Genomic DNA, 21851 nt, shown 5'->3' with positions numbered 1-21851 from the left:
GGGAACCAAAACGTGCACCCAGGGGGGCAGGACCGAGTTTGGGAAACTCTGGCCTGATAAACTGCATTCTTTCCCAGGACGTGGTGACATTTTTTCATCCAACATGTACTTTACTTGCATAAAAAGGTTGGATGGAAACCTGGTTGATATCAAGCCATTTTGAGGATGCTGGAATGACATTTTGGACGAATGTGCGTATGCCTAGAGGAGACTTTTAAAGTAGACAAATCAGATGAAAACATGGTGACTGGTTGTGTTTATGCCACATATACAGCGTAATACATGTTTAAATGACAAATATTTAGGTTATATCGAAGCGTTCTAGGTGCGCGAGGGAAAGCCCTCGTATTGGAGAGCATTAAGCTTGCTCTGCCTGTATTGTCTCTAAACAAGATCAATAGGGGATCATTTCCAGCTGCGTGTCTCATGTCTTTACTGTTCTTTCATGCACAGTGATGCACCTGGCCTCTCCACTGCCTATCAGCTATTCCTAGTTGTTATTGTGGATTCATATTGAAAATTGATGCAGCTTTGAATGCTTTTACGTGTGGTATGATTGCTAATAGCCTAGTGCCAATATGTACAAATGCTCCACCTACCACTATTGTCACTATTAGTAGTGGATAGTGGGCAGGATAGACAGACTGGTAGACTATATTGACCTGTGGTATAGTAGAAGTTACCGTGCAGACAAACGTAGCGCATAAGGGTAGTACCAAAACACCTTGATATAGGGGAGACGCATGTAAGCAGATGAAGACATTTGGCTAGGATGGAAGAAATGATATAGTACAACCTGCAATAGAGCGAATGCAAACCAGGGAGAAAAATCTCTACCCTTCCCTGTGCCCTAACCTCTCCCAAGATCAAACTCACATGCTATGGCGGTCCAAACAGGGTTTAGTATTGCCATTGTAGTAGGCTACACGTGGTATAGTAATATAAGATACTGTCATGTTCATATCCTAAATGAATGAGGGTTTAACTCAACATTAAAATCAACAAGAAGCCACTTGACCATTCCGTTTCAGTCATTTTTACCAGACACTCTTATCCAGAGCAAGTAGGGTTAAGTACCTTGCTTAAAGGCACATCAACAGATTTCACCTAGTCAGCTCAGGGATTCAAACCAGCAACTTTTCAGTTCCTGGCCCAACCTCTTAACCGCTAGGCTACCCCCCATGATAGAGCTATTACATATTCTATTGTATTTTATTCTATAAGAAAAACCATGCAACTTCATCTAACTGGGCAAAAACTGGTTGAACCAACATTGTTCCCACGTAAATTTCAACCCCCGAATTGAAATGTGATGATTTTTTACCCAAATCGAATGTTATGGTGACATTTTCTGTTGATTTCACGTTGAATTCATGACAACTCAAATGTAAATCAAAAATAAACATTGAACTGACGTCTGTGCCTAGTGGGATCTTTTTATGTATATGTATGAAAAGTATATGGTGTAGTGTTGTCTCTGTCTGTGTGGCAGGTATAGTTGTGCATTAGAGGACAATCTATAGATATTAACAATCTATCAGAAGCAGGAATGACAGATCTCAGACTGTCCCGTGAGTGTAGGGGAGCAAGGTAGACGATTGCCTCTCCTGTCTCTCTCTGTCACACTCTTTGATATAGCTTTTTCTTTCTTCACTGTGGGGCAGCTTCCCTGGCACAGGTTAAGCCTAGTTCGGCACTAAAAAGCATCTGAATACTTATGCGTATTAGTGCAGTACCAGGCTTCATTTGTGTCTGAAAACATGGTACTATGTGTTGGCCTCTACCAGATTTTCACCATGCGAAGACAAGATGTCTCAGACCTCACTCCAGCTGTCGCTCTTACACTTTCCCACACTTTGAGTCACTAGTCCTCCTAACCACACCCATCTGCCATTTCTCATTTCTCCCTCTCCACTTTCCATGCTACTCAGAAAATCCAAGAATTACAGATGGAACATCGGCTGACTGTGTTCTCTAGTTAGTTGCCATGGTTCATGCTCGGTTGTTTTGTGTTAGCCTTTATATTTCATACAAAGGGAGGTGTTTTTGTATTTCCATTTCCCTCTCTAGCTATCATGAAATTCCTTTGCAAAGGTTTGAATAGACGCTCTAATCGCTGTTCAATCAAGATGACTGATTGAAAGATGTATCTTGCTGAATGTACCCGGCTGGTGTTTTTGATATTATAATTGGTGAGGACTGTAATGGGGCTAAGGTTTCTGCCTCCACCTGAACTAAGCTGTGCCTGGGTAGAGGCTGCCACTTCAGTGAAGAGGTAGTCTTTGTCCATGCCATGTAGAATCCAGAGAGGCTATGCCATGACATGTGCTCCTGTCGTCAGTTTGGCCCAGACCAACATGGCATCCTGGGTTTCATGCAGTTAGGCTAGTGGATTTAATGGTGTCAGCAGACATGCACGTCACATAGCGTAGGGACATGCCTGCTCTGTTGGAGCTAGCCCAGGTTGTGTGTGCGGTGATAAGGGGATCCCCTGTGCTGCTAGTCAGTGGGTGGAGGTAGGGTTATGTCTGATAACATCCCCCTGCACGGGACTGATACAGAGATGAGGAGGAGGGAGACCTGGGCCTGAATTCACAAAGCGCCTTAGAGTATCTCTGTTCCTTACTGACCAGATCAGTCACTCAATACAGTCTTCGTTCACAGTCGCTGCTGTCCCTGTCTGTTCCTCAGGCTAGAAGTGAGATGGGGAAACAATATTTGTCCCATAATGCCCCTTCATCCTGGACCATGCTTCAAAAGATAGTTAGTGAAATTAGGGAGTTAGTCCTTGCCTGTTTTTAAGACTCTGATTGACAACAGTGTTTGTGATAACTGCAGTTGTTTCTAATATTCAATTGTATCCGTAACTCGTGACACTTTGTCTTTTGTGTGTATTTTGTATATGTTTTTTGTCATATTTTATGTACACGCTGCCATTTCCCTGTTTTGCCTTCTTGCCAGGTCGCCCTCGCAAAAGAGGTTCTCAATCTCATTTGGTCTTACCTGGTTAAATAGAAGTGAAATAAAAAGACAAATAAAAATAAGTGCTGACCTATGACCCTCCCTCTTATTTATTATGATTTATAAAGTCGAAACTGAGTCTAGATCCACCACCACAACACCACTGTATACTACGTAACCACAACCAGGGCCCCTTCTCTGAATGGCAAAGAACCAGTCATCCTTCTATCTCCTTCAAACCAGAGGTTGACTTTGTCGTGTAAGGGGAGGGGAGAGGTAATGTGCATAGTGTGACTGTACCTCCACAATACAGATGGTACAGTCACACCTCTGAACATGTGAATAGAACTCGACGTAATAATGCCGGGTTGGGTTGAATCCTTGAGACGCAGTTGAGATACAGTATATATCAAGTTTCGAGCTTTATTAGTAGTCGTGTGTACAGGATACACATGGTGTTCACCGTCCAACGAAATGCTTCCTTGCAGGCTCCTTCTCGACAATGCAACAACAATAAGAAATAATCAAAGATAAGAATACGAACATAAAGTCTGTGTGTTACAACTAACTTTCTCCCAAATCCCCGTTGACATCAGTGTATGATTCACGTGAAGGTTCAAGCTGCACGTGCATAGCTCAAGTCAGGCGCTGGCCACATTGTAAACATAACTGGCGACAATATCTATGATTTGCATTGAATTATGACTCTCTAGTACTAATATCTAGTATTTCTGCACTACAGGAGAACACCACCCAAGGACTCTCTCCCATATCCATTGGACTGTACAGACACATTCCCACACAATATTTAACAGACACTCCTATCCAGAGCAAGTAGTGTTATGTGCCTTGCTCAAGGGCACATCAACCGATTTTTTTGCCTAGTCAGCTCAAGGATTCAAACCATTGACTTTTCTGTTACTGTTCGGCTACCTGCCTCCCAGCCACACTAACATTAAACCAGATGTAGCTAGCAGAAACACACAGACCCACACACCCACGTTTACAGTTGAAACGTTGACGGTACCGCATCACAGGAAGGCGGTTTGTACGTAACATTCATCAAGTTCCCCAGTAGAGACAGATAGGGGGTTGCCCTTCCCTTGTGTGGGTTGATAAGAGCGGCACGCTGCGCTAAGATAGAGCTATCTCGGTGGCTAACCTTTCCACACACACACACCCCACTCTGTGACGGTTGGGGGATATGTCAGGCTCAAAATGGCCACGGCTAATGAGGGATGAGTGAGTTGAGGAGTGAAGGGAACTACTTGTGATTCCTAAATAGCAGCAAAAGGTTGTAAACAAAACAGTATACATTCCTAGCATGTATGTTACAGCATTTCTTCTTTTGGAATTTTTGCTTTACATTCAGAACAGTTTGTTGTCTTCCTGTAGTCTGCCATCTTTTTGTTTGAAATTGTGGGTATGGACAGGCAGTCTTTTTTTAATACTAAATGCTAACATACAAAGGGAGGTGTTTTTGTATTTCCATTTCCCTCTCTTCCCTAACATCATTTAACAGACACTCTTATCCAGAGTTACTTACAGTAGCAATTAGTGTTGAGTGCCTTGCTCAAGGGCACATCGGCAGATTTGTTTCACCTAGTTGGCTCAGGGATTCAACCAAGCAACATTTCAGTTACTGGCCAAACGCTCTTAACCGCTAGGCTACTCGCCACCAGTATATTTTAGTAAGACTTCATGTAGTGGCGATTCCCTATGAAAAGCCACTGGCACAGGAGATAGCTGTCCATAACACGTCCACAGAAATCAACTTTCCAAACATTACTCTTTTTGGGTGAAATTCTCATTTATTGGGTATATAAAATATAAATAGCGGTAACACGGTAATAACTATATGTGCTCTCCTCTCACCTGTGCTAACACTTCCTGGTCACCTGTGCTACCTATATACACACACTGACCAGTGACCCATGACCCCAACATATAGTGCCCTCTGGTGTACAAAACAAGTAAAAATAACCATTGACAGACAACATATGCACAACACATAAACAGGTAGTCTTCTGGGTTCTTTATTTTGTTTTATGCATACACATAATACAGATATCCTACCCATAACATAATACAACTATCCTACCCATAACATAATACAGATATCCTACCCATAACATAATACAACTATCATACCCATAACATAATACAGATATCCTACCCATAACATAATACAACTATCCTACCCATAACATAATACAACTATCCTACCCATAACATAATACAACTATCCTACCCATAACATAATACAGCTATCATACCCATAACATAATACAACTATCATACCCATAACATAATACAACTATCCTACCCATAACATAATACAACTATCCTACCCATAACATAATACAGATATCCTACCCATAACATAATACAACTATCATACCCATAACATAATACAGCTATCATACCCATAACATAATACAACTATCCTACCCATAACATAATACAACTATCATACCCATAACATAATACAACTATCAAACCCATAACATAATACAACTATCATACCCATAACATAATACAACTATCCTACCCATAACATAATACAGCTATCATACCCATAACATAATACAACTATCCTACCCATAACATAATACAGCTATCATACCCATAACATAATACAGCTATCATACCCATAACATAATACAACTATCATACCCATAACATAATACAACTATCCTACCAATAACATAATACAGCTATCATACCCATAACATAATACAGCTATCATACCCATAACATAATACAGCTATCGTACCCATAACATAATACAGCTATCGTACCCATAACATAATACAACTATCAAACCCATAACATAATACAACTATCAAACCCATAACAGAATACAGCTATCATACCCACAACATAATACAGCTATCATACCCATAACATAATACAGCTATCATACCCATAACATAATACAGCTATCGTACCCATAACATAATACAGCTATCATACCCATAACATAATACAACTATCAAACCCATAACAGAATACAGCTATCATACCCACAACATAATACAGCTATCCTACCCATAACATAATACAGCTATCATACCCATAACATAATACAGCTATCATACCCATAACATAATACAGCTATCATACCCACAACATAATACAACTATCAAACCCATAACATAATACAGCTGTCGTACCCATAACATAATACAGCTATCATACCCATAACATAATACAGCTATCATACCCATAACATAATACAACTATCCTACCCATAACATAATACAACTATCAAACCCATAACATAATACAGCTATCATACCCATAACATAATACAGCTATCATACCCATAACATAATACAGCTATCATACCCATAACATAATACAACTATCATACCCATAACATAATACAACTATCAAACCCATAACATAATACAACTATCCTACCCATAACATAATACAACTATCAAACCCATAACATAATACAGCTATCATACCCATAACATAATACAACTATCAAACCCATAACATAATACAGCTATCATACCCATAACATAATTCAGCCATTGACCTTTGATAGAAAACGCTGTCTCCACACATATGTCTGTGAATCAAAGATGGAAAAAAAATCAATGCTAATAGCTCTTTATTTCTCCTTCTTTCAGACATCCTGCTGTGTGAGGTCCATTCTACTGTATCTCTCCCTCCTCCACTCCTCCTCCTCCTCCTCCCCTCCCAGAGCAGCTGAGGCTGTCCCCGGCCCCAATTACCTCACCCCAGCCAACGGCCCCCGTCCCACCGCCAAGCTGGCTGCTGCCATGACGTCCACCACGGACTTCGACAACGTGGAGATCACACAGCAGTATAGCCGCATCAACACCCGCTTCGAGCTGCTGGAAGAGGAGCTGGACAATGACAAGAGCTCTGTACGACTGTTTGAGAGGTCACGCATCAAAACCCTAACAGGTGAGTTGGAGCTGGGAGGGGAGATGTGGGCCTAGGGCTCTGATGTGGGCTGGGTTGTGTTATTGGGGTGTTTTTCCCTTTTGGGTCGTTCTCTGTCACCTACTGTCTCTTGAAATCAGCTATTATATGAATCAGCCTCTTGGCAGAACGCTATGCCTGGGGATGGTCTAGCTAGCCACAAGCAGCTAGTACCACCGCTTACAGTGCATGTCTGCATGGGATCAAATGCTGGTCCCACCACTCCTTGTATTTCCATTTCCATCCATATGTCTCATCTATTTCAATGTCTATATTCTGTCCATATAAGAAAACATGAAAGATGGCAGTGGCAGAATACTATCTAGGCTTGTTTGTGCTGTGCAGTATGTTTAATAAGTCTACCTGATAGCTTTGAGCCTTGTATCATCATGTCTGAGTTTGGCTGTCAGCCACACACACTCCCAGCAGAGCAGTTCAGACTTATCATACGTACAGTCTCTCTTACCCCCCCTCCCCCACACACACACATACACGCCCCTAAAGTTGCTGGGATCATTTGCACATTCCCAGAATGCTCGAGTGTGAGCGATGTGGACAGCTGCCCTCCCGTTGTGAGTCCCAAATGGCACCATATTTCCCTATTTAGTGCACCATTTTGACCAGTACCCATTGGCTCTGGTCAAAAGTAGTGCACTATATGGAAATAGGGTGCCATTTTGGATACGGCTCAAGCTTTCCCATAGCTTGGATCTCTGGGATATCTGCCTGAGATCGTAATCAGTGACACACCTTTGGGACCAATAGGTACTCACTCTGAAGGCCTTTTAAATAGTACCTCCGTCTATGGAACAGGGGAACAGAGGAACCACGGGACTGGAGATGCAGAGGTGAGGGGCACATAGCTATATAGCCACAAACAGTGGTAGGGTCAGTGATGCCGTGGACAAGTGGTTCCACATTATTTCGATTTTTGTTGGTACTTTTGACCCCTTTTTCTCCCCAATTTCGTGATATCCAATTGGTAGTTGCAGTCTTGTCCCATCGCTGCAACTCCCGTACGGACTCGGGAGAGGCAAAGTTCGAGAGCCATGCGCCCTCCAAAACCCGACCCCGCCAAGCCGCACTGCTTCTTGACACACTGCTCGCTGAACCCGGAATCCAGCCGCACCAATGTGTCGGAGGAAACACCGTACAACTGGCGACCGTGTCAGCGGGATCAAACCCGGATCTGTAGTGACGCCTCTAGCACTGAGACACAGTGCCTTAGAAAGCTGCGCCACTCGGGAGACCGAACCAAATAGGTTCTACCTGGAACCAAAAATGGTTCTCCTATGGCGACAAGCAAAGAACCCTTTTCGCACCTTTTCTAAGAGTGTAGCTAGCTGGTGTGTTGTGTTACTGCACTGATTTCTCTGTAATGCAATCAGAGTGTTCTGTCACAGACAGGGGGGGGGGGGGTGTAAGAGAGAAGGCGAGAGAAAGAGCGAGGGAGGGAGAGAATGAAAGAGAGAGGGGAGGGAGAGAGAGAACGAGGGAGGGGAGGGAGAGAGAGAACGAGAGAGGGGGGGAGAGAGAGAACGAGGGAGGGGAGGGAGAGAAAGAGCGAGGGAGGGGAGGGAGAGAGAGAACGAGGGAGGGGAGGGAGAGAAAGAGCGAGGGAGGGGGGGAGAGAGAGAACGAGGGAGGGGAGGGGAGAGAGAGAACGAGGGAGGCAATGGAAAGAGGAAGTAGTAGCTCTAACACACCAGTGTGGATTTTCAGCTTGTGGACAAACCAAGTATGAGCTACATCTACTGTCTGAGCTGTTCATAATGAGATTACACTTACATGACACAACATGTTAGACCCCTACAACAAACATCGACTCTACATCCAAAGTCATGACCTCCTAAAATTCAGGTCGGGAATGCCTTGTCTGATCCACTGTGATGAAGATGTTCACCCACTGTTTAAAATGTATGATCACTGAGGCATGTGCAAAGGATAAGCCCTCCAACCCACACGTCCCATTTAGTCGGGGGGGTGGGGGGGGGGTGGGGGGGGTGCACAGCCTTGTCAGGAACACTTGTGTGCAGCCTGGAACATATTGTATGCATGGCTGGTGTGCTGGAGAAAGAACCACTCCGAGCTGAGCTGAGAAAGAGAGCGAGGGAGAGAGAGAGAGAGGGGTGGGAACAGGAGAGAGTCATACGGGAGAGGTAGAGGGAACAGGAGGAGAGGACAGAGTGAGAGAGAGCGAGAGAGAGAAGAGGAGAGAAGTGGAGTGCTGCTGAGCTGAGCATCTCTCCCAGCTCCATACTCCAGGTCCTGCAGACTCCCTCCATTGTTGGGGTCAGGACTCAGGACTCAAGATGAGCAGCCCGTCTCCATGTCTGTTGCGCGCCGTCACCCAGCCTCGGCTCCGAGAGGTGAAGATCAGCCTGAAGACCAGGGTGACCCGGGAAACCAACAGGGAGACTTCCACAGACCTCCGATCCAGTGGAGTGACGCTAGGGAGGGACAGGGACAGTTACAGAGAGGCCACCAGGGACAGAGCCATCACCCCAGGAAGAGAGACCCCACTCCGGGCAACTCTGAGCAGCAGCAGCCGCAGCCGGAGCACCCCACCTATCCACAGAGCCCTGAGGAGGGAAGCAAAGGGCGATGGGAGGACCAGGCAGGAGCCAGAGAACCAGCCTGAGAGGAATGGGACCCTCCGGGTTATACCCAAGACAGGATCTGGAGCACCTCATCCTCTGAGACTGGGTCTCTCCCCCATCTCCTCTTCCTCCTCGTCCTCCTCCACCTGCACCCCCGCCAGACGTCCGCAGCGTCATGCCCCCTCTCTCCCGCGCCCCGCTCCGCCCCCTACCACCTCCTCCTACGCCTCCACCTCTGGCAGGAGTATGAAGAAGGCGAGGTGGCTGAGCTACAGTACCTCCAACATCTGCTTCAACTCCATCCTGGATGGACGCTTCAGGCAGCTGCAAGGTACCTGGTGTCCAGACTGGTCTGGGGGTGATGGTGTTGGTAGTGGGTTGGACACTAGCTACAAGTTACTGTCGAGGTCCAGTCTTCGGCTGGGGGTGGTGATGGTAGAGGTGGGTTCACGGCCCACCCTCTCTCATTCCCACCCCTCAGGGTTAGGGTTAAGGTCCAGTCTTGCAGTGGTGGTGGTGGGGATTTGTCCCTCCCACCTCTCACCTCCAACCCCACAGTGGGTCAAAAAAGAGAGCACCGTTTCCTTGTGTGCCCTTCCCATCCCTCTCTCTGTGTTTGGGGCAGATTGAGGCGGGGGAGGGGTTGATGGCGAGGTCTAGCTTGTGATGCAAGCGAGCATGTGGGTGGTAAGATTGTTCCTGCTGTCGTGTGAGCTGGAGAGTCGGGGGAAAAGTGCTGCGCTTCCGCTGTAGTGGCCCTTTTTGAATGTGTGTGCATTTATTTATTTCTTTTCAGGAAGCAGTGGCTGTGCCCCAATTGTTCGCTGACTTTGATCTGAATATTTCATGGAGCAAACTCCTAAAAAGGATATGCCGTGTTTTTCTTTTCCCCCTCTGCCATTCACGGCAGGCCGTTGTTGTAACCTTTCATTCCCATCTAATCAGAGCGGGATTGATTATGTATGAAATACGTGTTCACCGAATTGTCTTCTTAGCTGCGCTACCACCCCTTCGTTACACTAGCTACATTCATATTTTACGCGAACTATTTTCACCTGCCGTCACCGTGGTATGACGTAACATAAACACTAGCTGTATTCATATTCATTTGGTTTCTTTTCTCCTGATGAGCTATGGGACTATTCAGAAACGGCATATTTGCCACAGATGACTGTATTGAACATCTACTGAATAATCCATCCCTCCTCTCTTCCTTTTCTCCTTCTCTCCTAACTGCTAATTTCTCTCCCCGTTATTCGATTTTCGAAGAGAGCGGTTGTCCGTCACTGTGAATTTACGTTAAGCTTGTTCTAGCCAGCTCCCTGATGACAGAAACACATTAGGAGGAGGAGAGAGGAGAGGAGGAAGAGAAGAGGACAGGTTGGAAGGAGAACGAGAGAGACATACTTTCATTTATCCTCTCTGGTATATTTCAACATTTAGCCGACCGCTGCTGTCTAATGGGCTCAGGGGATTCTTATAGAGATGTGAAACTCTTCAAAGTCAGAGTGTTTTGAATATAGCCCCCCTGGATTCACCCAAATGCTAATGCACACGACTCTCTTACCCATGATGTAACCTGGTACTCTCTCTCTTTCTCTCTCGCGCTCTCGCTCTCTCTCTCTCTCTCCGCCTCCCTCTCTCTCTCTCTGCCTCTCTCTCTCTCTCTCTCTTCTCTCTCTCTCTCTGCCTCTCTCTCTCTGTCTCTCGCTCTCTCTGCCTCTCTCTCTCCCTCTCTCTCTCTCTCTCTCTCTCTCTCTCTCTCTCTCTCTCTCTCTCTCTCTCTCTCTCTCTCTCTCTCTCTCTCTCTCTCTCTCTCCCTCTCTCTCTCCCTCTCTCTCTCTCTGCCTCTCTCTCTCTCTCTCTCTCTCTCTCTCTGTGTTTCTGTTTATGTCTTCATCATCTCTCCTGCCTCATGTTGATTCATGACCTATGCTTTTGTTATTCCATCATGCTTTTGTTAGTGTTATGTCTTTCTGTCTTGCCTGTGTGTTATATCTCCGCTATTCTGTGCTCCGCCAACTGTACTTCATTCTGTCTCTGTTGTGTGTCTTTGTGTATCTGCTAGAGTAACAATGTCATACATTGTACCTGTCTGCAATGCATTGTTTATTTCTACCTCTACTTTGTCTCTGTCCTCTCACCCTGTTCCTGTTCCAGACTCCTTCAGGCGGCTCCTGTGTTGAGTTGAAATGATGTCATTAAAATAAAAGAATTTCCCTCTGCCTGCTTAGCTGTGCTGGGTGCCTCTGCTACCCCGGTGTCTCTGTCAGTCTGTCCTCTCATCAACCATGCTCCACACCAGACCCAGACTCCTGCAGCACTCTTCCCAACGGACTAAACTGGTCAGGTTGTCAGGTTGTATTCTGGTTATAGAAGGTTATATTCGTCTTTGGGGGGGGGGAAACAGAGGGTGAGACAGGCAAGTGGGAGAATAGTAGAAAATGTGGACGTGGGGATTGAACCCGGCTTCTGGTGGGAGCATTACTACTAGACCACGTGTTTTGTTAATGTCTTGTTCTGTCTCTGTTTCGACTGCTGCTGATGTGTTGCGTTGTGCTCTGTCTGTTGTCGTGTTGTGTTGTGCACTGTAAAAAATGTAACACAGTGTATAGTTGGTAAGGCAACCAGCTGCAATAGGATTGTGAATTTGGGCATATAACTTTAGCTGAACCAACATACATTCTCAAGTTTGAATTGCATGTTCACTCAACTTAGAATTTTAGGTTGCGTGAACATACAATTCAACTTGAGAATTGATTGTACCGTATTTGCACATTTCCCGGTGCAAAATGAAAGTGTTTATGAACTCTTTCTGACAATTCAGAGCCATGCAGTGGCTAGCGACACTACAAACATCATTTGACCAGTTTCCCACACAACCTGCATTGAGAAGGACTGCCAGGGCATGAAAGAGTGATTACTGCGAGTGCCTATAAACTGGAACAGCCATCTGTCTCGGCAACGAGTGCAAAAAGTCAAACTACTAAGAGGTTGGATTGGTTTAGAAAAATGGATGTTTGTGTAGCATAAAAGGAATCAGCCAATCAGTGTACATGCAAAAACACAGGTATTGAAACCAACAGTTGTGGAAATCAATAGAGCACACTGAGAAATATGATGGTGATGGATGTGGTTCTGCGTGGTTTTGAGCAAACGTACATTTGTCATTTTACTCAACAAGCTCGTTCGAATTCAGCTCACTCTGAGCAGAGTTTGCCGATTCAACGTACTGTAAGGCAACCAGCTGCGATAGGATTGTGAGTTTGCTCAACACTTGGGCACGTACATTTAAAAACATTGACTCAACAAGTTTTTATACATTCAGCTCATTGTGAGCAAAGTGTGTTGAGTGAACAAACTTGGACACGTTAGCTACATTTCTTGTCCTTATGAAGTCCACCCAACTCCCAGAATAACGCTGATTAAGCAATTGGTTGGCTTTTTTTAAGTGTGTTGTGTTCTCTGGTCTTGTGTTTAGCCGTGGGCGGTTGCAGAGCCCGCTATAGTCTCTCATGACAGACTTTAAACATTAATATAACAAATGGAGTAGCTAGTCAACACAGTTGATTAAGTTATTGATTCCAAGTCGAGGTTACATACCAGCTAAACTAATCTCTCGTGGACATCTACGTAAACATAAACCAAGATTTTAGTTCTGGGTTAACCGAGATGACATACCCGCAGGTAACACTACCAGTCCTTTCCTCTTTACGTCCTATGGTCTCAGGCTATGCTGGGCTGACTCTGCTGGGCTGACTCTGCTGGGCTGACCAAAAAGGTTCCTCAAAAGGTTCTCCTATGGGGACAGAGAACACCTTTTATTCTAAGAGCGTGGCTCTCTCTCTGGCTCTCTGGCTCTCTGGCTCTGCCTGTGTACAGGGAAAAACCCATCAGCATCAATAAGTCATGTGTCTTGTGGCTGTCGCTCGCTGGAGTCAGAGTGCGGATAGGGCTGGAAATCAGTGGGAAGAAGCAGCATGTGAACCAACATAGTAGTATTTAGTGCAACCTGTACTGATACAGACCTGGCCTGGATGGGAAGAGTGTGGGCTCTGGTCAAAGTAGTGCACTACGTAGGGAATAGGGTGCCATTTGGGACGCAGCCTTGTGGCATTGTTTTGGATGTTTTATTTGTCATGACTTTTTCATTATGGTGGGGGTGATCCATGTGAATGTTGTGCAGTAGGCTCCTTGTTATTTACCAGGCAAGAAACAGAATGGGACATGATTCATTTAACAGTACTGCCTGGTCTCTCATGTAATATAGGACTATATAATATGGTCAAAGATGACAGATTTGTTACATTTTGACAATGCAGAGAATAGATGTGAGAGCAATGATGACATGTCATTTTGAGAGATTCAAAAGCAAGGACTCTTTTTTTCCCAAAATGTTCATATTTTGGTCTATACAGACCAGGCTTAAAAGCTTACATCTCTCTCTAGTCCCCACTAGTGTCATTTTCTCTATCCCCCTTTTCTCTCATTCACCTTTCCCTCTAGCTGCTTGTCCTCCTACTTTCTCCCTCTATCTCGGGGTTACCTCCCTTCCACTCTCTTAGTGTGTGTTGCTCTCCCTCTCTTCCCATGCCTCCCTCTCTTTCTCTCTCCCACTCTTCCCATGCCTCACTCACTCTCTCTCTATCTTCCCTCTTTTCTATATGCCTCCCTCTCTCTTACCTCTCTCTCTTACCTCTCTTTCTCTCTCTCTCTCTCTCTCTCTCTCTCTCTCTCTCTCTCTCTCTCTCTCTCTCTCTCTCTCTCTCTCTCGCTCTGTCTCTCTCTCTCTCTCTCTCTCTCTCTCTCTCTCTCTCTCTCTCTCTCTCTCTCTCTGTCTCTGTTCTCCACAGGCTGAGGGCCTGAATCATTTATAGTACATTCAAGTCATTAAGGATGCAGTATTTTGCACTCTTATATTTGGGACACACACACACACACACACACACACACACACACACACACACACACACACACACACACACACACACACACACACACACACACACACACACACACACACACACACACACACACACACACACACACACACACACACACACACACACACACACACACACACACAATGGACCCTGGTCAAAAGTACTGCACTAAATAGGGAATATGGTGTCATTTGAAACGCTGAAAGTGTGTTGATGGGGACTTTAAAGTGTGACTGTGATCTCCTGCTCCTAACCAGTAGGGAGACATGATGCCACCAGGTGGGTAGTGGTATTCACTATTCGAACTTACATAACTCACAACAACATTGATGTTCCTACTCTCAGAGGCCTTGTGGATTGTAATGTCTGTTCTCAACACTTACTCAGTTCAGCCTTGAGTTTTTCTTCACGCAACTGCCCACACAAACACATGGTTCGTGTCCTGCTACGTTTCATACATGATACGTCCATAATGTACACCCCGCCCCCCCCCCCCCCCCCCCCCCTCCGTAAAGGATAAAGCAAGAAGGATAACACTTCTTTTACAGTTCAGATTCCACTGGTACAGAGGTGCTTGGGTGAATGAACCCCAACAAAACAAACTACTAGGTTATTCCTGTCTAACCAGGGGGATGTCTGACCTAGCTCTCTTTCTGTCTACCTCCAGATGAGCGCGAGGCGGTCCAGAAGAAGACCTTCACTAAATGGGTCAACTCCATCCTGTCGCGGGTCAACTGCCGTATCTCTGACCTGTACCTGGACCTGAGGGATGGACGTATGCTCATCAAACTGCTGGAGGTCCTCTCTGAAGAGAAACTGGTACGTGGGCGTGTGTGTGGACGGTGTGGACGGTATGTGTATTTATGATGTATTGTATGTGTGTTTAGTCTGGGTGCTTTTTTTGTCCCTGTTATGACATGATCTGATGATGTCCAGATCAGAATGGAAATACTCGTCACAATCTCATTAAACACTTCACTGCACTAAATAGCAACACACTACATGTTTACGTTCTATTCCCCTCTCGCTCTCTCGCTCATGCACTCTCATGCTTCTCTCTCTCTCTCTCTCTCTCTCACGCTCTCTCTCTCTCTCTCTATCTTCTCTCTCCCTTCCTATCTCCCCCCCCCTTCCTCTCCATCTCTCCCTCTCTCCCCCCAGCCCAAGCCCACTAAGGGTCGTATGCGTATCCACTGCCTGGAGAACGTGGACAAGGCCCTGCAGTTCCTCAAGGAGCAGAGGGTCCACCTGGAGAACATGGGATCACACGACATCGTCGACGGCAACCACCGCCTCATCCTGGGACTCATATGGACCATCATCCTCAGATTCCAGGTGAGTTAGGATTCTTCTTCTTCTAGCCAACCACAAAAAAAACACAGGTTACAAAATGGCCTAAATTTAAACCACCCTCTGCTAGCCTGGTCCCAGATCTGTTTGTTCTGTATTGCCAACTTCTATGTCTAGGTGGCAAGATAGAACAAACTGATTTGGGACCACCAGGCTTGGTGAGTTAGCTAACCACTATAACAACAACACTGGTTGCAAAATCAACTAGAACTCAGCGTAAACCCCCTCTGGCTGGAGCTGTATACAGTCTGGTTTCAGCCAACAGCTGACATTATCTGGTGCTAGAACTAAAACCACATCCCAAACAAAACATACCGTGTGTTCGATTATTTGATCTGGGAACAGGCTGATACAGTATTTATTTTCAATTTGACAGCCTATTGTTATTTTTAGCTTTGCTAGTTCAAACAATATGCCCTCGTTGCTGCATTATTCACACCTTCAAAAAGGAGGAGAGGGAAAAAGAGGAGGCGACTAGCTCGCCTCTGTCGGCATCCCTACGTAGCATCAGAACAAACGGAGGAGAAGAGAAGCAAAGCGGTGCTAAATTTAGCCTCTCTGAGGAGCGGTACGTCTCACAGATAAAATCACTGTTCTAATTACTGACAGTGTGTGTGGGAAAATAGGTGTGTCTGGATGTGTGTGCGTTCGTTCGTTCGTTCTGGTGTGTGTGTGTTGGTGGGAAAATAGCTGTGCGTGTATGTGTGTGTACATGCATTTGTGTGTGTGTGTGTGTGTGTGTGTGTGTGTGTGTGTGTGTGTGTGTGTGTGTGTGTGTGTGTGTGTGTGTGTGTGTGTGTGTGTGTGTGTGTGTGTGTGTGTGTGTGTGTGTGTGTGTGTGTGTGCTGGTAGTTAGTGGGAAAATAGGAACCTTGATAATTAACAGTTTTAACTAAGGATTACTTGATCATAGATTCATGGTGATAACATATACACTTCGTACTTCAACCTTAAATAGGAAATGGGCAGTTTATGCCTCAACATTCTCCCATTTTCAAATATACAATATGTATACACTACATGCCCTGTAACATTTAGGTTTCGTTATGTAGGTCTTGTCTCCTCTACCACGTGAAAACGATCTAGTCTAGTGTCCACTCCATTGTCATGACTGTAGTTGACTGTCTGTCCCTCCTGTCCCTGACCTACAGATCCAAGACATTGTGGTGGAGATGGGACAGGCAGACGGGACCCAACGGGAGAGCCGCACAGCCAAGGACGCTCTGCTACTCTGGTGCCAGATGAAGACTGCTGGGTGAGATTTAAAAAAGTCTTATTTAGTAGACTACTTTATCCAAAGCAGCTAACAGAACTGTCAGCGTTGACAGAGACACATATATTCAGAATGTTTGGCCCGTGCGAGAATAGGACCCATCGAGCTTCGATATGGAATTCTGTGCTGGAACCCACAGCCCTGATGTTGCCAATGACCATGATCTAACTCACTGAGACATTGGAACCGCAAAATGATCAATGATCAGGGTTGCCTGGATAACGCCATCTTGATTAGAGATCAGTTTCTCTGATTACGCTGCTAAGTCCTGTAAACTACTGGGATCAGTTTGTGATTGAGGTCAGTCCGTGACATTGACTCTTTGTCTTTCTTCTTGTGTTTCTACAGCTATCCGAACGTGAACATCACCAACTTCACCACCAGTTGGAAAGATGGCATTGCGTTCAATGCTCTCATACACAAACACAGGTAAGAAGAGATATAATGCCGTACCATCTCCGACGGATCTCGCTGCAGGCAAATCTCTCTTACCTCTCTCTCTCTCTCTCTCTCTCTCTTACCTCTCTCTCTCTCTCTCTCTCTCTCTCTCTCTCTCTCTCTCTCTCTCTCTCTCTCTCTCTCTCTCTCTCTCTCTCTCTCTCTCTCTCTCTCTCTCTCTCTCTCTCTCTCTCTCTCTCTCTCTCTCTCTCTCTCTCTCTCTCTCTCTCTCTCTCTCTCTCTCTCTCTCTCTCTCTCTCTCTCTCTCTCTCTCTCTCTCTCTCTCTCTCTCTCTCTCTCTCTCTCTCAGGCCAGACCTGGTGAACTATGGTGGCCTGAAGAAGTCCAACCCAACCCATAACCTCCAGAACGCCTTCAACGTAGCAGAGCAGAAGCTTGGCGTGACCAAACTGTTAGACCCTGAAGGCAAGTGACAATTTCCTGTTCCCTCATCTAGAACTAAGGGTCATTTTCCCATACACAGATTAAACCTAGACCTGGACTAAAAAGCTTAATGGATAATCTCTATTGAAATAGCTTTTTAGTCCAGGACTACGCTTTACCTGTGTTTGGGTAACCTGTCCTTTCTAGTCTTTATGAGCTGAACTCAAGGCTGAAATAAAAGACTCCAGTGATCTTCTAGCTTTCATGGACTGTCTGTTTGTTTGCAGATGTGTTCACGGAGAACCCAGATGAGAAGTCCATCATCACATACGTTGTGGCATTCTACCACTACTTCTCCAAGATGAAGGCACTAGCAGTGGAGGGGAAGAGAGTTGGCAAGGTGAGGATGGGATAAATAATGCAGTGTGTGTATGCTTGTGTGTGTGTGTGTGTGTGTGTGTGTGTGTGTGTACATCCGTGCCTGCTTTGTTTACCCAAACACCAAAGCGTTTGGGTGACCTCGCCCTCTGTGTCCATCCTCTAGGTGCTAGACCATGCCATCGAGACAGAGAAGATGATTGACAAGTACGAGACCCTATCGTCAGACCTGCTGATGTGGATAGAGCAGACCATCATCGTCCTGAACAACCGTAAACTGGCCAACTCTCTGACTGGTGTCCAGCAGCAGCTCCAAGCTTTCAACTCCTACCGCACCGTGGAGAAACCACCCAAGTTAGTCACACCAGCATGCCTTAATACAATATACCCCAACTAGGGTTGCACAAATCAATTTTCCCCAAAAACATCAAGGTTTTCTAGAAATCCTCCATTAATCCTCCAAATGCGAAACTAGAAATTTGGGGAACATTTCCGCAAGTTTGTAACACCAGTTCTAGCTTGAAAACACGTTTGATACCATTCCACTTACTCCACTCCAGCTATTACCACGAGCCCGTCCTCCCCAATTAAGGTGCCACCAACCTCCTGTGCTGGTCAACAAGTTCTGGTTCTGACACATTGTTTATTGTTTTGTCTGTGATGTACAAGGTTCCAGGAGAAAGGTTACCTTGAGATGCTGTTGTTCACAATCCAGAGCCGCATGAGAGCCAACAACCAGAGGGTCTACACCCCCAAGGACGGGGCTCTAGTGGCTGATATCAACAGGGTAAGAGACCGGAGTTTTCAGTAACACTGAAACAAAGAGTGTAAGTTTAATTTAGTCGGCTGGTTCCGTACTTACTGACGCTATTTTGAGTCTGCCGAGATTCAGGAATGGAGGAGACACATTTAGTAAATTCAGTAATGGGTCATTTATTAATCGACAAAGACACAAGCACAAAGACAGAATAATGACTTATTATAACAAAATCCTACGGTAGCCCCCCGGCACTTTAAACAACCACGTTGTCCTCTGCAGGCCTGGGAGCGCCTAGAACGGGAGGAGCATGAGAGGGAGCGTGTCCTGAGAGACGAGCTGATTCGTCAGGAGAAGCTGGAGCAGATGGCCAGACGCTTTGACAGGAAAGCTGCCATGAGAGAGACCTGGCTACTGGAGAACCAGAGACTGGTGGCACAGGTAATATGTCCACTTGGACAGCACACCTGCACACATATAGTCCATAACAAAACAGACATGCGCTGTTCATTTTGGGGCCAATTCAGAGCTGAGAGAAGTGGACCGAAAATCATTCATTGATGTCAGTGGAATAATTGAGGGAAAACTTGCACAGATCTCAAGTCAGAATACCCTCCTTCTCCAAATAGACGTACATAACAGTTTAACCTCTTCACCTCTGAAACATCCCCCACCTTCCTCCTTCAGGACAACTTTGGCTACGACCTGCCGGCGGTGGAAGCGGCGAAAAAGAAGCACGACGCCATCGAGACGGACATCGCTGCCTACGAGGAACGCATCCAGGGCATAGTGGCCATCGCTAAAGAGCTGCAGTCTGAGCGCTACCATGACGCCAAGCGCATCGACGTGCGCAAGGAAAACATCCTGAGGCTAAGGGATTACCTACTGGAACTACTGAATGCTCGCAGGGCACGCCTGGACAAGAACCTCACCCTGCAGAGGATCTTCCAGGAGATGTTGTACATTATCAACTGGATCGATGAGATGAAGGTAGATTATTAATAATAGGGTCATAGAAATGATCTGTCGAAGGTGACTTGCAGAATGTTAGATATTGACAGGGATATAGTACATATTGTATTTACTATATTTAGCCCCTGCTGCAATCGAACCAACAACCCTTGTGTTACATGCTAATTAACCCACTGAGCCATTGGAACCAGACACAGCAAAGGTCAGGGGTCGGCAACAGGCGGTCCGTGGGCCCCCAAAGTTTTTAGTACTTATATATATATATATATATATATATATAGAGAGAGAGAGAGAGAGAGAGAGAGAGAGAGAGAGAGAGAGAGAGAGAGAGAGAGAGAGAGAGAGAGAGAGAGAGAATTTAAAAATAAATAATTAATTGGTCAAAAAAGACCCCAGGAATTCAGCTAAACTGTCACGTTCCTGACCTGTTTTCTGTTGTTTTGTATGTGTTTAGTTGGTCAGGACGTGAGCTGGGTGGGAATTCTATGTTGTGTGTCTAGTTTGTCTGTTTCTATGTCCAGCCTAATATGGTTCTCAATCAGAGGCAGATGGTAATCGTTGTCCCTGATTGAGAATCATATATAGGAGGCTTGTTTTGTGTTGGGATTTTGTGGGTGTTTGTTTCCTGTCTCTGTGATTGTCTGCACCAGATAGGTCTGTGTCGGTTTTTGCACATTTGTTATTTTGTATTGTTGTTTGTAGTGTTTTACTTGTTCTTTATTAAACATGTTTAACACTAGCCGCGCTGCACTTTGGTCCTCTCCTTCACCCCTGGAAGAAAACCGTTACAGAAACACCCACCAAACCCGGACCAAGCAGCGTGGCAACGGGCAGCAGCAACAGCAGCAGCGGTACAAGGAGGAATGGACATGGGAGGAGATTCTGGACGGAGAAGGACCCTGGGCAGAGCCAGAGGAGTGTCGCCGTCCCAAAGCGGAGCTGGAGGCATCAAAAGCGGAGAGGCGGCATTATGAGGCGCTTGCAAGGCAGAGTGGCTGGAAACCCGAGAGGCTCACCCAAAAATTTCTTGGGGGGGGGGGGGGGGCTAAAGGGGAGTGTGGCGAAGCCGGGTTGGATACCTGAGCCAACTCCCCGGGCTTACCGTGGAGTGAGAGGGCGTCGTACTGGTCAGACACCGTGTTATGCGGTAAAGCGCACGGTGTCCCCAGTACGCGTGCTTAGCCCAGTGCGGGCTATTCCACCTTGCCGCACTGGGAGGGCTAGGTTGGGCATCGAGCCGGATGTCATGAAGCCGGCCCAACGTATCTGGCCTCCAGTACGTCTCCTCGGGCCGGCGTACATGGCACCAGCCTTACAGGTGGTGTCCCCGGTTCGCCTGCATAGCCCAGTGCGGGTTATTCCACCTCGCCGCACTGGCAGGGCTACGGGGACCATTCAACCTGGTAGGGTTGGAGAGGCTCGGTGCTCAAGAGCGCGTGTCCTCCTTCACGGTCCGGTATATCCGGCGCCACCTTCCCGCCCCAGACCAGTACCACCAGTGCCTACACCACGCACCAGGCTTCCAGTGCATCTCCAGAGCCCTGTTCCTCCTCCCCGCACTCGCCCTGAGGTGCGTGCCCTCAGCCCGGTACCTCCAGTTCCGGCACCACGCACCAGGCCTACTGTGCGCCTCAGCAGGTCAGAGTCGGCCGTCTGCTCAACGCCGCCTGCACTGCCTGTCTGCCCAGCGCCGTCTGAGCCATCCGTCTGCCCAGCGCCGTCTGAGCTGCCTGCCTGCCCAGCGCCGTCTGAGCCATCCGTCTGCCCAGCGCCGTCTGAGCCATCCGTCTGCCCAGCGCCGTCTGAGCCATCCGTCTGCCCAGCGCCGTCTG

General features: G+C 46.3%; 1 protein-coding gene across 1 annotated transcript in view; it reads left to right on the top strand.

Annotated features, from left to right (window-relative positions):
- The window catches only part of LOC120060485 (spectrin beta chain, erythrocytic-like), a 54460-nt gene that overhangs the window by 7757 nt on the left and 24852 nt on the right, over positions 1–21851 (top strand). The window contains exons 2-12 of the mRNA XM_039009837.1: positions 6606–6906; positions 15135–15286; positions 15629–15802; positions 16969–17072; positions 17439–17519; positions 17839–17954; positions 18200–18312; positions 18457–18644; positions 18960–19077; positions 19330–19488; positions 19735–20037. Coding sequence (XP_038865765.1) covers positions 6759–6906; positions 15135–15286; positions 15629–15802; positions 16969–17072; positions 17439–17519; positions 17839–17954; positions 18200–18312; positions 18457–18644; positions 18960–19077; positions 19330–19488; positions 19735–20037 — 1656 coding nt within the window. The 5' untranslated portion in view covers positions 6606–6758. The remainder of the gene's footprint in view (positions 1–6605; positions 6907–15134; positions 15287–15628; positions 15803–16968; positions 17073–17438; positions 17520–17838; positions 17955–18199; positions 18313–18456; positions 18645–18959; positions 19078–19329; positions 19489–19734; positions 20038–21851) is intronic.

The sequence above is a fragment of the Salvelinus namaycush genome, chromosome 15 (assembly GCF_016432855.1).
Source record: "Salvelinus namaycush isolate Seneca chromosome 15, SaNama_1.0, whole genome shotgun sequence".
Classification (NCBI taxonomy): Eukaryota; Metazoa; Chordata; class Actinopteri; order Salmoniformes; family Salmonidae; genus Salvelinus; species Salvelinus namaycush.
This window is presented reverse-complemented; position numbering and strand designations above follow the sequence as displayed.